This window comes from Phascolarctos cinereus, unplaced genomic scaffold (genome assembly GCF_003287225.1).
Source record: "Phascolarctos cinereus isolate Bilbo 61053 unplaced genomic scaffold, phaCin_HiC Scaffold_4;HRSCAF=312, whole genome shotgun sequence".
In the NCBI taxonomy this organism is placed as follows: Eukaryota; Metazoa; Chordata; class Mammalia; order Diprotodontia; family Phascolarctidae; genus Phascolarctos; species Phascolarctos cinereus.
In genome coordinates, this window is record NW_027555847.1 from 173,232,876 (window position 1) to 173,247,747 (window position 14,872).

At 42.1% G+C, this 14,872-nt stretch overlaps 1 protein-coding gene across 1 annotated transcript in view; it reads right to left on the bottom strand.

Annotated features, from left to right (window-relative positions):
• SHISA9 (shisa family member 9) overlaps nucleotides 1-3,143 on the bottom strand; it is a 432,091-nt gene extending 428,948 nt beyond the window's left edge. The window contains 2 exon segments of the mRNA XM_020978395.2: nucleotides 861-945; nucleotides 948-3,143. Of these exon segments, the coding sequence (XP_020834054.1) occupies nucleotides 861-945; nucleotides 948-1,575 (713 nt within the window). The 5' untranslated portion in view covers nucleotides 1,576-3,143.
• Nucleotides 3,144-14,872: the final 11,729 nt, after the last annotated feature.

Sequence of the window (14,872 nt, forward strand, 5' to 3'; positions counted from 1 at the left end):
TCGAGTTCTTGGGGAGGGGGCTTAGCAGCGGCACTTCTTGATTGCTCTGGCGCAGGGCACCCAGCTCAGCTCCAGCAGCGTTGAGCACTACTCTCGCTGCTTACTCCGTGCTGTGACCAGAGCTTCCCAGCTTCGAAATCGAGAGAAAAGAAAAAGAAAGGGGGCGGGGGTTGAGGGGAGGAGGGGGAACAATAGGTTCTTGTCTCGGGTGAACTGTAGTCCTCTCCGGGAGAATCCGCAGTTGCTTTGGAAAACCGATCGGTTTCCCAAAGGCTTTTGTTCTCTTCCCACACCCAACGCCTCCTTCGCCTTATTTTCCCAAGTCAGATGAGGTTCAAGCACACACGCTTGCACACACACACGCGCGCGCGCGCACACACACACACACACACACACACACACACACACACACCCTCACCCCCTTCCCCTTGCAACCCTCCTTGCTTTGCGCCTAATCTAGCGCTGTTTATCTAAGGCTACATAAGAAGCCCACATCAATTGGAGAACGTGGTCCTGAATCCCAGAACTCGAAGGGGGACGGGACGGCTCAGTGTCTCTGCCACACAAATGCACACCTCCTCTGGACTCCCCCCCATCTCACACACACACACACACACACACACACACACACACACACACACACACACACACCCCTCTGCGGGTGAAGAAGGAGTGTGACAAGATGGGGAATAAAGAACCTCCCCCACCTGCGCTGAGAAAAGTGTCAGTTCCCTGCACTCCCCAGTCCAAAGTTGGCTTCCCCAGCTCGGCTCCTAGAAGAGAGTGAGGAGGGAGGCTGGAAAGGCGTTGCCAGGGGGAGGGGAAAACGGAGGTGGAATGGGAAAGAAGGGGGAACCCACCTGGACATGTGCTCCCGCTGGGGTCGGTGAGCCTTCTCTAGCCCCAGCTTGGTGAAAATGCCCACCAGCACCATGACAGCCACACCCCGCAAATGATGTAGACAATAAGGTTAGTCTTGTCCTTGGTTGGGTCATGTAGGGGGTCGTCCTTGCGGGCCGGGGGCTTGCCAGTGTTGAGCCAGAGTGGCGTGTCGTAGTTGGTGCAGGTGCTCTGGTTCAGGCGCCTCTTCTTGAACGTGCAGCAAAACCGAAAGCCACAAGTGCCGCAGCAGAAGATGAAGTCCCCAGAGCTGCAGTTAAACGGAGGGTCCCACTGTCCCATGACATCGAAGTAGCCTCTGCAGGAGTCTGGCGTAGGGGCTTTGGTTGGGGCCGCCTCGGAAGCTCCGGCGGCTTCCCCAGGCTCCCCGGCTCCCGAGCGGTTACCCCCGGACAGAACCACCACGTTGTCCAGGTGTTGATGCTGCTGTTGCTGCTGCTGCTGGTGGAGCTGCCCCTGCCCTGCTCGCTCCTGCGCCCGGCACACGCGGGCGCACAGCTCGGTCAGGCAACAGCCGAGGAGCAAGCGAAGGACACGGCGCATTGTGTCTCCCAGCCTGTGCTCCGCCGCTCTGCAGCCGCCGGAGCCGCTGCCGCCACCACCGGAGCCGCCGCCGCTGGAGCTGCTGAAGCTGCCGAGGCTGCCGGGGGCTGCGTGCCGCCAGGAGCCGCACATGCAGGGGGCGGCGCGGGGCGCTCTGTCCGCGGCCACTGCGCTCTCAGCCGGCGGCGCTTGGTTCCAGCGCGCGGCCACAAGGGGCTGGGCGCGGCGTTGCGCGTAGGGTCTGAGGGGGGAGGTGGAGGTGTGGGGAGGGGGAAGGGGGGGAGAGGGGAAGACGGTCAGTTCAGTAGCAGGTGTTTGGGGCTGAGGATGGTTGAGAATGTCAGTCTGTCCTACGGCCCCTTCTGTCCGATGTCCCTGCGGTCCCCCTCCCTCTATTCTTTAGTCTCCTTGCACTCGTTCGCCGGGTCCTTCTCACCTCTCCAGCTACCCAAGTGCGCGAGTGAAAGGGAAGCGACACTTGTGGAATGAAGGGAGGGAGAGAAAGAGGAAGGAGGAGTGTGTGTGTGTGTGTGTGTGAAGAGAGGAGGAGTGACGGGGAGGAAAGAGGGAGGGAGGAGGGCACGCAGGCTGAGGAGGCGAGAGTGGTAGGAGGGGAAGGATGGAGCTGGAGCAGGGTAGGACTAGGGAGAATATGGAAGGATGGCAAGCGGGGGAGCGAGTCGGGGGCAGCGTAGAGCCCCGGGAGAAGAGAGAAAGACTGGAAGGAAAGAACAGAGAGCTTCTTAATCTGCCTGCGACGGGAGAAGCCACTTTATTTCCTAGCATTGGAAAGCCTGGCACGTCTCCAGTTCAGGACCTCTCTGACTAGAGAAGACTCGCCTTCTCCATGGGAGATGGACCGTATAAGAGGTCAAGAGAGATATAGCATAGACCCGAACCTGCAGAACTGGCCCTAGTCTCTCTGGGAGCTGCAGAATTGGGAGCGCCAGTAATGTCTTCACCCTCGTGAGAAGCAAAAGGAGATGCTGGGTCAGAACAACGAACTACAGGAGGCTGCAGGCGCAGTAAGGAGGGTTGGAGAGGGTCAGACTTGGGAACTGGGAAGAGGTCTATCCCAAGTCCAGTGACCCCCCCACACACACACTTCTGCACCTGGAGTTGTCTTGCGCTTTCCTAGACTGCGCTATTCTGTCTGCGCCCTACAGTCCCCTGCAGAGTCCAGGAAGCAGGGAAGAAACCAAGAGACACCCCTGATCCCCTACTACCCCGAGTCCAGCGGCAGCAGAGTGGAGAAGGCGGATGGGGGGGGCGGGATGGTAGGCACTTCCGAAGGTGGGGGACAGCTAGCGCCTGCTTTGAGGAGAGAGTAGTATTCTGATGGAGAGGCACTGCTGGAGATTAGAGCGGTGCGGAGACCCTAAGGGCGGGAATGAGAAATAGATAGGAGCAATCTTGGGGAATGTCCAGAGAGGATTAGGAAATGGGAGACGGAGGGTGCTGCCGGAACAGAACATTCTTCCTCTAAAAGCTTTGCTGGCTATCCGAGGTTCCATCCCAGCACAGGGCTACAGAAAAAAGGGAGGAAGGGCAAAGGAGACCCGCCATTCCTTTGCTCTTTTGCGCAGGGCCAGGGGACCTTCACCCCTCGACCTTCCCCTTCCCTGCCGTCTATCGCCAAGTTGAACCCATCTAGAGCGATCAGAGGAACCACTTCTTCGAGCCACAGATAGGTGGAAGAGGGGTTGAGAAAGCCTAACCTCTCAGTTCCTCTCACCTCAGTTTCCCGCAGAGCTTCATTATCCCTAGTTTTGGTAGCTCAAAGAGCTACTGTTGCACGTACCCCCTTCTCCCCGTGCCCTGCATCCTTCCCAGACTAAGCTGACACACCTGCCTTTAGTTGGGTCTCCCCTCTCCTGGGTGAGCTAATCTCGTCGTAGTCTATCATCAGGCCCTGTCTTAAACCGAGAGCCTTCGTTGTCCCTCAGGATAGTCCCAGACATGCTCCCAAGCAACTGGGTAGCTGGATCCTCACCCAAAGCTAGTAAGGGCAAGAAGATATGCCCTTCCAACCGGCTTCTATTGCTTACATCCTCTTCTCTGCTTTCACGTCTGTTCCAGGACCTTTTCTTCTCATCTTTCCATCCAATCTTCAAACATTTCCCCCTTCCTATTTCTCCCACTTCTTCCTCTCCTCTGCTCGAATTTGACTTCTTATAATCCCCTGAATGTGGCTTGTACCAACCATGCTGTGCCAAATTTAGATACCTACCCACGTAGGCATATCGTTGTTGTTTTAATTGCATTAACTAAGTATACACTTTGCAGGCAGTCTGCTGTCCTATTTGCAATGAAGTAAGATTTTATGTGGTTCTTTTCTTCATCCAAGACCTGAGTAACTACTTATCTCTGCAAGAGCCTACATAGGTTTGGCCACATAAGAGGAGATATGGTGGGGGTTCCTCAACATTCTAAACTGACTTTTAGTGGAGATGTTTACTGTTACTCTCTTACAATTCTGCCAAAGAAAGAGAGATTGTGTGATGCTTCCGTCATTCCCTAGTAATTTGTTTCTTCAATGAGATAACTTGCCTTTTCCATGAAGTTTGGAAAGATGAACAACTCATATACTATTTCAAAGCTACAGTAGCTGCTTTGTAGATCACTACTCAGTGAGTTTTCCCAGTTCATATGTGGAAGGCTGTATTGATTCACAAATGCAATTATCACATCAAAAAGGTGTGAAAGTGTCTTCTCTGGGTAGATACTATTAATTAAAATTGAATCTACAAAGACTGTTGGTGTGTCCTATCTATGTATGATTTATGAGCTCTTGTATGACCTCCTAGAATAGAAGATCATAGAAAGAAAAGATATACACATATTATACAATAAGAACAGCCTTTAGTCAAAGCCATTTACAATAGGGGTATTTGTGCAGACCTAGTACACAAGAAGCAAAGGTAAAGAAAAGAGATGGATAGAAGGAGGATATCATTTCAACTCACATTCAAGAAATTTACAATGTACTTCTAGACTAAGCACAGCTATTTTTTTAAAGCTCTGCTAGAGATCAGTTTCTTTAGGGTCTCCAAGGCCAAACTATACTGCAACCTGTTATGATACCTAAATTTTCTACTTCGGGCTTTCCTGACCTCCACAGCTTCCACTGCCTCTTTGCTGTTCCTGGGCCACTGATCACCAACTAAGAACAACAATAAACGTTTATTAAGTATTAAGTATCTACTGCCACAAGAGCAAAATTTAGGTAAGATTCATTCCTTGTCTTTATGGCAGGGAAGTCTAATATGAGCATAGAAAGCTGGCATAGATAGCTACAATGCATAATATTTTTATTAATAATGTCTTTTGTATGGCACTTTGCCTTAAGTCTTTAACATATCGTATCTCATTTGATGAAAACAGAGACCAGAAGGAATAGACCTTGGGAGGCGAGGGGGGTGGAGTGGTAATCAACTGTGGGCATGCCTCTTACTTCTTTGTGCCTCAGTTTCCTTATCTATAAAGGGAGTGGACTGAATAGCTTTTGAGGTCCCTTTCAGTTCTACACCTACCATCCTATGGAGAAGCTATCCCTTGAGTAAAGCTTAAACCTGTAAATAAGGAGAAAGGAGATGGAAGAGCAGGACCCAGAAAGAAAAAAAGGAAACAGCTTTTTTTTTTTTATTTAAGTTTTAAGAAGAAAAAGCCTTTGGCAGTAAAAGTTTTATGAAACATAAAAAAAATGTGTTATACAGATGCCTCTCTATGGACTGGTGGTTAGTAAATACAAAGTCTAGTCAAAATTCCCTTCAGTTCCTCACTTACACACATACATACACACATACACTCTCTCTCTCTCTCTCTCTCTCTCTCTCTCTCTTCTCTCTCTCTCTCTCTCTCTCTCTCTCTCTCTCCCCCCCCCTTCTCCAGTTTTACAGAAGAGAAAATTGAATACCAGAGAGCTTAAAAATAATTCAAGATCATTCAGCAGAGTCAGGACTAGGACTCAGGTCTCACTTTTCTTAGTCCAGTGCTGTTTTCTCACTGTGCCATTAGAAGTCACTGAAGGTCACATTTTTGGAAAAACATATCAGCATTTGGGAGTTAATATACAAAGATGCATAAGTGCTTAAAGAAAAAGGGCTGGGGCAGCTAGGTGGCACAGTGGATAGCCATCTGGCCTTGGAGTCAGGAGGGCCTCAGTTCAAATCCAGCCTCAGACACTTGACACTTACTAGCTGTGTGACTCTAGGCAAGTCACTTAACCCCAATTGCCTCACAAAAAAAGAAAGAAAAAGGGCTGAAGAATGGGGTGGGGAGGTCATGTTTAAGTCAGGACCATCTTCCTGGGGGAGGTGAATTTTTGGCTAATTGTCTATTTTAATTCTTTAATACTTGTTACTGGATCTTTAAATATTAAAGAAAAAAGGTTTCAGCAAAGAGGTCCATTTATGAACTTTTCTCTAAATCTGTTAAGTATTTGTTGCCAGTGAATCTATTTTTGGTTCCCAGGAAGAATCATTCTTGATTTCACTAACAGTCATCAATTAACAGAGTGTTTATGGTTAAAAAAAAAAAGAGCACTAAAACTCAAAGGTGAAAATAACAGACCAAACTTTCATTACTTTTATATGTTCATTTAAAATTCTTTTAAACACTTCACCTCTACATGAAGCTTGATGGAAAGATTTGTCTCTTCCAAATCAAACTTTTTGCATTTTCTTTTGTGCAGTATATACTCTAGCTTCCAGGCTTGTCAGTCAAGGAATATTTCTTCAGAATTGTACTAAACATTTTTAAGGCAGCAGAGAGAGTCTTGGTTTATTTTGAGTTTGAAAAATCAGTGTTTGCAGAGTGTGGTATTGCAGTAAATACATTCAATAATAGGTCTATGGTTAATGGGAACATCTCTCTCTTCGGGATGTAATTGGGAAACCATTTCTTGCAATGCACCTAGGGGGCTTCAAAAGCTGCAAAATTGAAATGTCTGGCAAGATTATCCAAGATAAGGGATCATCATATTTCCCCCTAAATGTATACATGCAAATGAGGTGAAATTAGAGAACAATCCCTAATTAAAGTGTTTTCTTTGAAAGAAATTATGTCGTTATTCTTTACAATGAGTAACTTTTTCATATCTACGTAGGAATTTCATTAATTGTATCTTTATGCTATTCTGCAGTGCACATTGCAACGATAATGCAATGAAGTTTTGGATCATAGAACTATGATATACATGGACTTTTACTGATAACAGTTGAATTGTATCCAATGCTTAAAGGTTTGCAAAAGACTACACAAATTATCATAGCTGGAAGGTAATTCTTCTGAAAAATTATGTAGAGTGGGTTTTTTTGGGGGGTAGGTAGGAATTTATTACTGTTTGATTTTAGTACTCCACAATATGAGTAATGTAGAAGCTAGAAAAGCTGATGAGGTTTTAAACTGCATTAAGAAAAGTGTAGTATCTGAGAATGAGGAGTGATAGTCTATGTTTATTCTACCCTGGTCAAATCACCTTTGGACATTGATAAGCTGGAAAGTGTCCAGAAGAAGGCAAATAGGATGGTAAAAGTCCTTGAATTCATTCCACACGAGAACTGATTGAAAAAAAAAACTGGGGACATTTAGCCTGGAGAAGATAGGATTTAGAAGTAACATGACAACTGTCTTCTAATTTTGGAAGGGCCATCACAAAGAAGAAGGAATAGATTTTTTCTTTTTTATTCTTGGTCTGAGGACATAATTAGGGGCAATAAGTCAAAGCTGAAAATGGCAAATTTTGCCTTGATATCAGGGGACAACTTACCAACAAATTGAGCTATACAAAAGTTAAATAAGCTATATGGGGAGGTAGTAAGTTCTCCCTCTCTAGAGTTCAAGAAAAGGTTGGATGGCAGCTTATCAGGTATATTGTAGAAGAGATTGATTTCTGTTTCAGGAACAAGTTGTACTAGATGGCCACAAAATTCAATCCCATGCTGAAATTTGGTGATTCAGTGAACCTCAAAATAACCTTTTAGTCAAGTCCACAGGTATTATCTCAATTTTACAAATAAGTAAACTGAGGCTCAATTACTTATCCTTACAACTAGTGTCAGGCAGGGCTCAAACTTAGATTTTTCTGAAAAAGTTCAGTATTCTATCCATGACACCATGCTGCCTCTGCTACCTACTTAAAATAATTTTAATGACTTACTTCCAACTGTAGCAAATCAGTTACCAAATTGTTCATTCTTTATCCCACACCTAATGATTTTTTCCATTAACTGTCCTCATTAAGGATTCAATACAAAAAAAAAATTCTAAAGAACCTATCAGCCTTAGAAACAAGAGTAAACACAGAGAAAGAGAAAGGTCACCATAGGTATGATCTGCTACTTTTCATGTTGTTGTTGGACATTAGGGTTCTCTGAAAGATCTAATCATAGCTTAAGAGGAATTTCTATAAATCATTTGGTCCAGCCTTCCCCTACAGGTAAATAAGATATTATTATTCCCATTGTCCAAATTCTTCAGTTTTGCATTTTAAACCCTCCAGCACCAGGCCTAAAGTTTTCATTCCTATCTCATCTCTCCATTCCAGCTGACTTACAATTCATTTTGGGGCTCATAGGCCTGTGATATTTCCCCAAATGCGAATGCCCCTGTGCTCTACTCACCATGAGTTCTCTGCCTATATGAACACCAGATTTATATCTCTTTGATCAATTTGTTTGACTTTTTAAGAGGCAAGTAATAGTTATATCAACATGTGGATAGTGGAAAGTTGGAGCTATTAATTAATTAAAACCTATAGCCATACTACTGTGAAACAAAACATTGTCAGGTCCCAGCTTTATCGAGATTTCTTTAGCTATACCATTAAAATTAACTTAGCCCTTATCTATGCCACCTCAATTTGCCAGTATAGACTCTTTTTTTTTTTTTTTGCTTTTAGGCAACTGGGGTTAAGTGACTTGCCCAAGGTCACACAGCTAGTAAGTGTCAAGTGTTTGGTCTGAGGCCACATTTGAACTCAGGTCCTCCTGACTTCAGGGCCGGTGCTCTATCCACTGCGCCACCTAGCTGCCCCCCAGTATAGACTCTTGAAAAAGAGCGTGCTGCACTAGGTGAGAACTCTGCATTTCTTGATGTTCTATATTCTTTTTCTCAGTACTGAAATTTAAGTGTTTTGCCATCTATAAATCTGGGCAAAATACAGTACAATCATTTATTAAGTGACTATTGTATGCAAAATACTATGTTAGATGCTGGAAGAGATACAAAGTTCAAACACAACACCATTCCTTCCCTAAAGAAGTTTACAAACTAATGGGGGAATGAAACCAATATAAGCAGCTATGGTGATAGTAGAAAGTTCCAAAACAAAGTGCTATGCGAGAAGTGAGGAAGAAAAGTTGGGGTGGCCAGAGATCACAAAAGGCTTTCCTGGAGAAGGTGGCATTTGAGTTGGATTTTAAAGAATTGTTAGGAATTCAACAGATAAAGATGGGGAGGGAAAATATTCCAGGTATAGGAACCAGTGTGGGAAAGGATACAGAGGTAGAAAAGCTCAGTGTTCAGGAGGCACAATATAATCCAGTGTCCTTGGAGGAAAGATTGTGTGGAAGGGAGCAATATGAGATAAGGCTAGAAAAAGAGGGTGATAACAGATTATGGAAGGCCTTGAGTACTAAGCAGAGACATTTGAAAGTTCCTTAGGCAACAGGGATCGCCTGGAAATTTTCAGCTGAGGAGTGACACAAGGAGTAGGCAGAAGATGTACATCAAGCCCCTCCCCAAAACTGCAGATCTAGAAAATACGCTAGACAGAATCCAATGGAGAAATTCAAGAAAAAATCAGAGAATCATTTTTCTAGCCCAGAACAGCAAAGGGAGACAGAGAGTTCTGTGGACACTGGGGACTAGGTCTGGCCAGGACTTCAATGTTCCAAGCACTCCAACACCAGGAGAGGATATGCCCCAGGCCAATACAAAGGCACCAGGACTTCCTGAAGGGTATGAGTACAGATGTCACCTGGCTCATTGGACTACCTGAAAGCCATAACCAATAAAAAGAGCCTAATATCATATTTTGAGAACTCTAAAAAGAAAACTGCCCAGATCTTTTAGAACCAGAGGGCAGGTAGAAATAGAAAGAATCTACTAATTACCTTCTGAAAGAAACTAAAATGAAAAACTCCCAAAAGCATCACAGCCAAAATCCATACCTTCTAGGTCAAAGAAAAAATACTCCATGCAGCCAGAAAGAAAGAATTCAAGTATCACGGAGCCACAGTCAGCATTACAAATGATTTAGCAGCTACCACTGTAAAGGAGTGAAAAGCTTGTCAGAAGTCAAATCCAGAAGTCAAAGGATATATAGGCTTACAGCCAAGAATAGCTGACCCAGCAAAACTGAGCATTATCTTACGGGGAGAAAAATGGAGAGGACTTACAAGCATTCCTGATTAAAAGATCAGAGTTGCATAGAAACTCTGAAGTTCAAACACAGGAGTTAAAAGAAACATAAAAAAGTAAACATGAGTGAGCAATCATAAAGGATTAAACAAGGACAAACTGCTTCTTAGGAAGATGATATGTGCCTACCTTAAACTCTATTATCATTAAGGATCGTAGAAAGAGTCTATGTAGACGGGAGGCCTAGGAATGGTTCTGTCTTGATTATCTTACAAGAGGAATGGAAAGAGAGAAGAGGAATACAATTAGGAGTGGGGAAGGGAAAGGAAGGTTAGGGTAAATTATCTCATGTAATTGGGGGTGTACAAGTAGAACTTTATATAAAAAAGGAAGAAGGGGGAGTAGCTGACTTTTGAACCACACTGTCATCTAAAGGAAGAACAACACACACACACACACACACACACAGAGTTGATATAGAAATACATTTCACTCAACAGGGAAATAGGAGTGGAGAGGAGGGAAGCAGAGGTAGGGTTGGTAAAGGGATTAATTCTAAGCAATTAAAAAAAAAGAAACCTAAGGATGCACAAAATTATTTATAGCTCTTTTTGAGGTGGCAAAGAATGGGAACCTGAAGGCATGCCCATCAACTGAAGAATGACTGAACAAGTCATGGTATAGATGTATACACACACACATATACATACATACATACATACATACATACATACATACATATATATATGATAGAATAGTATTGTGCTGTAAGAAATTGATGAAGGGGATGGTTTCAGAAAAACCTGGGAAGAATTGTATGAACTAATACAGAGTAAAGTAAACAGAACAAGGGGAGCAATTTATACAATGACAATAATATAGTAAAATAACAACTTTAAAAGACTGAGGAACTCTGATAAGTGTAATAACCAACCACAATTCCAGAGGACTAATGCCACCTCCTGATAAAGAAGTGAGAGTGCAGAATAAGACACATATATACCATATAAACTTATATGTATATATAAAATATGTGTATATATGCATATGTTTATATACATATATATTTACCTTTTGTCATGAACAATACAGAAATTTGTTTTATTTGACTACAACAAAAAGTTTGCTTGTTTCATTTTTAATTGGAGGGAAAGGTAGGAAGAAAAGGCTGATTTTTACTGGTTGGGAAAAAAACAAAATTTAGTTTAAAAAGAGACAGAAGTGACATGGCCAGCTCCACATTTAAGAAATTGTATTCTGGCAGCAGTATGAAGGGTCCATTGAAGGTGAGAGAGAAGTGAGCTGTGAAAGACCTGTTAGAAGTTTCTTGCACTATTCCAGGTAAATGAGGTAACATTTATTACAGGGTCTGTACAAAGGTGATGGCAATAGGAATAATGAAAAGGGTCAGATAGAAGAGAGGCTATGAAATTAGAATCAATAGAATTTGGAAGATTGGATGTGAGAGAGTTGAAGTAGAGAGAAATCCAAAGGTAATCTCTCAAGTTTACAAATATAAGAGAATTGGTGAATGTTGGTGTCACAAACAGAAATAGTGCAGGGAAAAGAAACAGGTGAAAAACAGTAAGCTTTTAGGAATACATCTTAATAAGAACCCAGAGGGGAGGTTAGAAAGGTGAGTGTGATAGCAAAACCAAGTAAAGAAGTTGGCGTATCCCCAGCCTGCCTCCCCATCTCTTTCTTTCTCTTTCTGTATCTGTCTGTGCATGTTTTTGTCTGTGTCTCTGTCTTTGTTTCTGTCTCTGTCTCTTTCTCCCCCGATCCCTCCCTTCCTCTCTCATATCCCCTCTCTCCTCTACAGACCCCCCACCCCAGGCAACCTCTACTGATGTTTCAGAGATAAATATAGGAGGAATTAAACAGTGTAGCATTAAAGTTTTGATGGATACTTATGAAACAGAATCACAGAACCACCAAGATCTCCTAGTCCAAATCCTCCTTTTATAGATGGGGAAATTGAGGCCCATTGAAGTGATATGACTTACACAACCTTATGCAGCATGTTAGTGTCATAGCTGAGACGAGAGAGAGAGGTTCCCTGCCTTCCAGTTCTGGGCTCTTTCTGCTATACAGTGCTTCTTAAACTGTGGATCATGACCCCATATGGGGCCACATAACTGAATGGAGTGGGGAGGTCAGGAAAAATTTGGAAATAGCAAAAGGTTTCTGAACATGCAACAACCAAAAATTAATTCAAAATCAAATGCCTAATGAATCCGAGGTGTTTCTGGCTGGGCTTGCCCACGTTGCATCGTGCAACTTCTCTGCAGCCTTGGTTCTGAACACACAACATGCTCATTTTGCACTCCACATACCATCAGCCCACACAACACCAATGAAACATCTTGGCTCAGATTCAAGACTATTGTATGTAAGAATTGTAGTGTTTTTACTATACATACAAAATCATTAAATTAATTTTTGTTTGGGATTGGGATAATTTCCAATAATTTCTGAAATAAAAATGTGTGTATATATGCATATGTTTATATACATATATATTTACCTTTTGTCATGAACAATACAGAAATTTGTTTTGACTATCTATGTAACAAAAAGTTTGCTTGTTTCATTTTCAATTGGAGGGAATGGTAGGAAGAAAAGGCTGATTTTTGCTTGTTGGAAAACAAAACAAAACAAAATTTATTTTAAAAAAAGACAGGAGTGACATGGCCAGCTCCATGTTTAAGAAATTTTATTCTGGCAGCAAAATGAAGGGTCCATTGAAGGTAAGAGAGAAGAGAGCTGTGAAAGACCTGTTAGAAGATTCTTGCACTATTCCAGGCAGGTGGGGAAACACTTTGTACAGGGTCTAAACATACTTCTGCCATTTGTCCTATGTATTTACGTGAAGCAATATTCTCGGCATTGACAATTATAAAATCAAAATATTGATCAACTCTGAAAAATGTTGAAGATGCTCTGAATCCTGCAGTATCAAATATTCTGCCAAGATTTAATTCCTTATGTAAAAATAAATAAGCACATCCATCTTATTAGTACAAAAAATTTGATTTCATCTTTAATAAATGGTAAAATTATATGTATACCAAAGAATTGTTTTAAAATAAATTTCTTTACGATTTATTATCAGTAAATGTTTGATTTGTTATACCTGTTTTATATTCCTATACACGTGGGCCAAAAAGGGTTACAGGTAGAAAACATTTAAGAAGCCCTGCAGTCTACCGGGGTGGGGAACCTGTTACCCCAAGGCCACATGTGGCCCTCTAGGTCCTCAAGTTCGGCTCTTTGACTGAATCCAAACTTCACAGAACAAACCATGCTCCCTCAATAAATGGGGACCAGAGAAATGTTGAAATGATGAACTGTTGGGGCAGCTAGGTGGTGCGGTGGATAGAGCACTGACCCTGGAGTTAGGAAGACCTGAGTTCAAAGATAGTCTCACACATTTACTAGCTGTGTGACACTTTACTCCTATTGCCTTAAAAAAACAAAACTAAACTAAACTAAAGACCTGTTACAGTATAGTAAGTTACATGGAAGAAACTTACTAAGGCCTTATTCTCATACCAAACCGTGGGTTCTTCAAAAGTCAAATTCCCCCCGCATAGTCTTAGTCTCCCTAACATCAAACTTAGATGAATTCCACCTAAGCCCCTGTACAACCTATAACATCATATTGAATGCCTCAGAGCTGCATTGTAGCCATCTTTAAGAATGCACAGGACACTAACAAAGTATCCAAAGAGAGTCAGTGGAGTGGGGTAGAATGGAAATGAAAAGAAAGGAAATTGAGAACCTGTATTCTTGTCCCTACTGTGCCACCACAACTGATGACAATAACTCTTTTTTCATCCCATTTAGTATTGTTGCATGACTTTGGCACAGTCATTTCATATCTCTGGGCTATCTTGTAAAATGAGAAATTTTGACTAAAGTATATACAAATTTCCTTCTATTGCTGTGAAATTCCATGACGTATCCATAAATGAATGAAAAAATAAAAGTTTGCTTTTCAGGTCATGGGACAGAAAGGGGACAGGAACCCAAATAAAAACTACATATCGGTCAGTTTAACTTCTATATCTTTAGAAATCAGCTTGAAATCCTACCTCTGACATTTATTATATTACTATGTGACTCTGAGGAAGTCACGATCCCTGAGACTCAGTTTCCTCAGCTGTCAAATATGGTGGTTGGACTCGATGGCCTCAGAAGGCCCTTCCAGCTCGAGATATAGGACCCTATAATCTATTTTATGAAATCCTTCCTTGAGTAACCCACACTCAAATATGAAAGGATAGCATGGGGACTATAGATTGAATCTCTGAAATCCATGAAGAACTTGATTGTGGAATTTAATGTGACTTTGATCAAGTCTATTCTGCTGTCTCAATCTCCATTTTCAAAACTGTAGGAATAATATGATTGAATTAGATGAGTTCTAAAAACCCTGCCAGCTCTATGACTCAGTGATCCAGCTTAGAACTTAACAAATAAAGTGAATTGTAGAAAACATATAGAAGAACCAGAGAACAACTCAGAGATGAAAGTACCTGCAAAGGAAAGCTAGAAGAAATGGGTTTATATAGGCCAGAAAAGTATTTTAGGCTAGCCAAAGGGAGATAATTACAATCTCCCAGTGAAAGAAAAAATGTTTAGCTAGTTTAGTATAAGCTAACAGCTATTCAATTTCTGCTAAAAAAAAAAAACACAATTCAAGGGGGAAAGGGCTAAACTATAGTAAAAGGTCTTTAGCTAATATGTTTGTAAAATGCTTTGTAACCTTTAAAGTTCTATGTCAGTAGCTGGAAGTAGAAGCATATGACTTGTGAGACATAACATGATCGAATTCTATGATTTTATGATCTTCAGAAGCAGGATACAATTAAAATTAAATGTAATAACCAAAATGCAGCAATGAAAAATGAATCTTAAGAAAAGTTATATCAATATTTTTCTAAAAAGAAAATTTTAACATCCCATACTTGTCTACAACATTAGCATTTCTCAAAACACATATTTGTAAAAGAATGTTTAGAAACAGAAAGAAAACACAAAATATAAACATTGACAATTT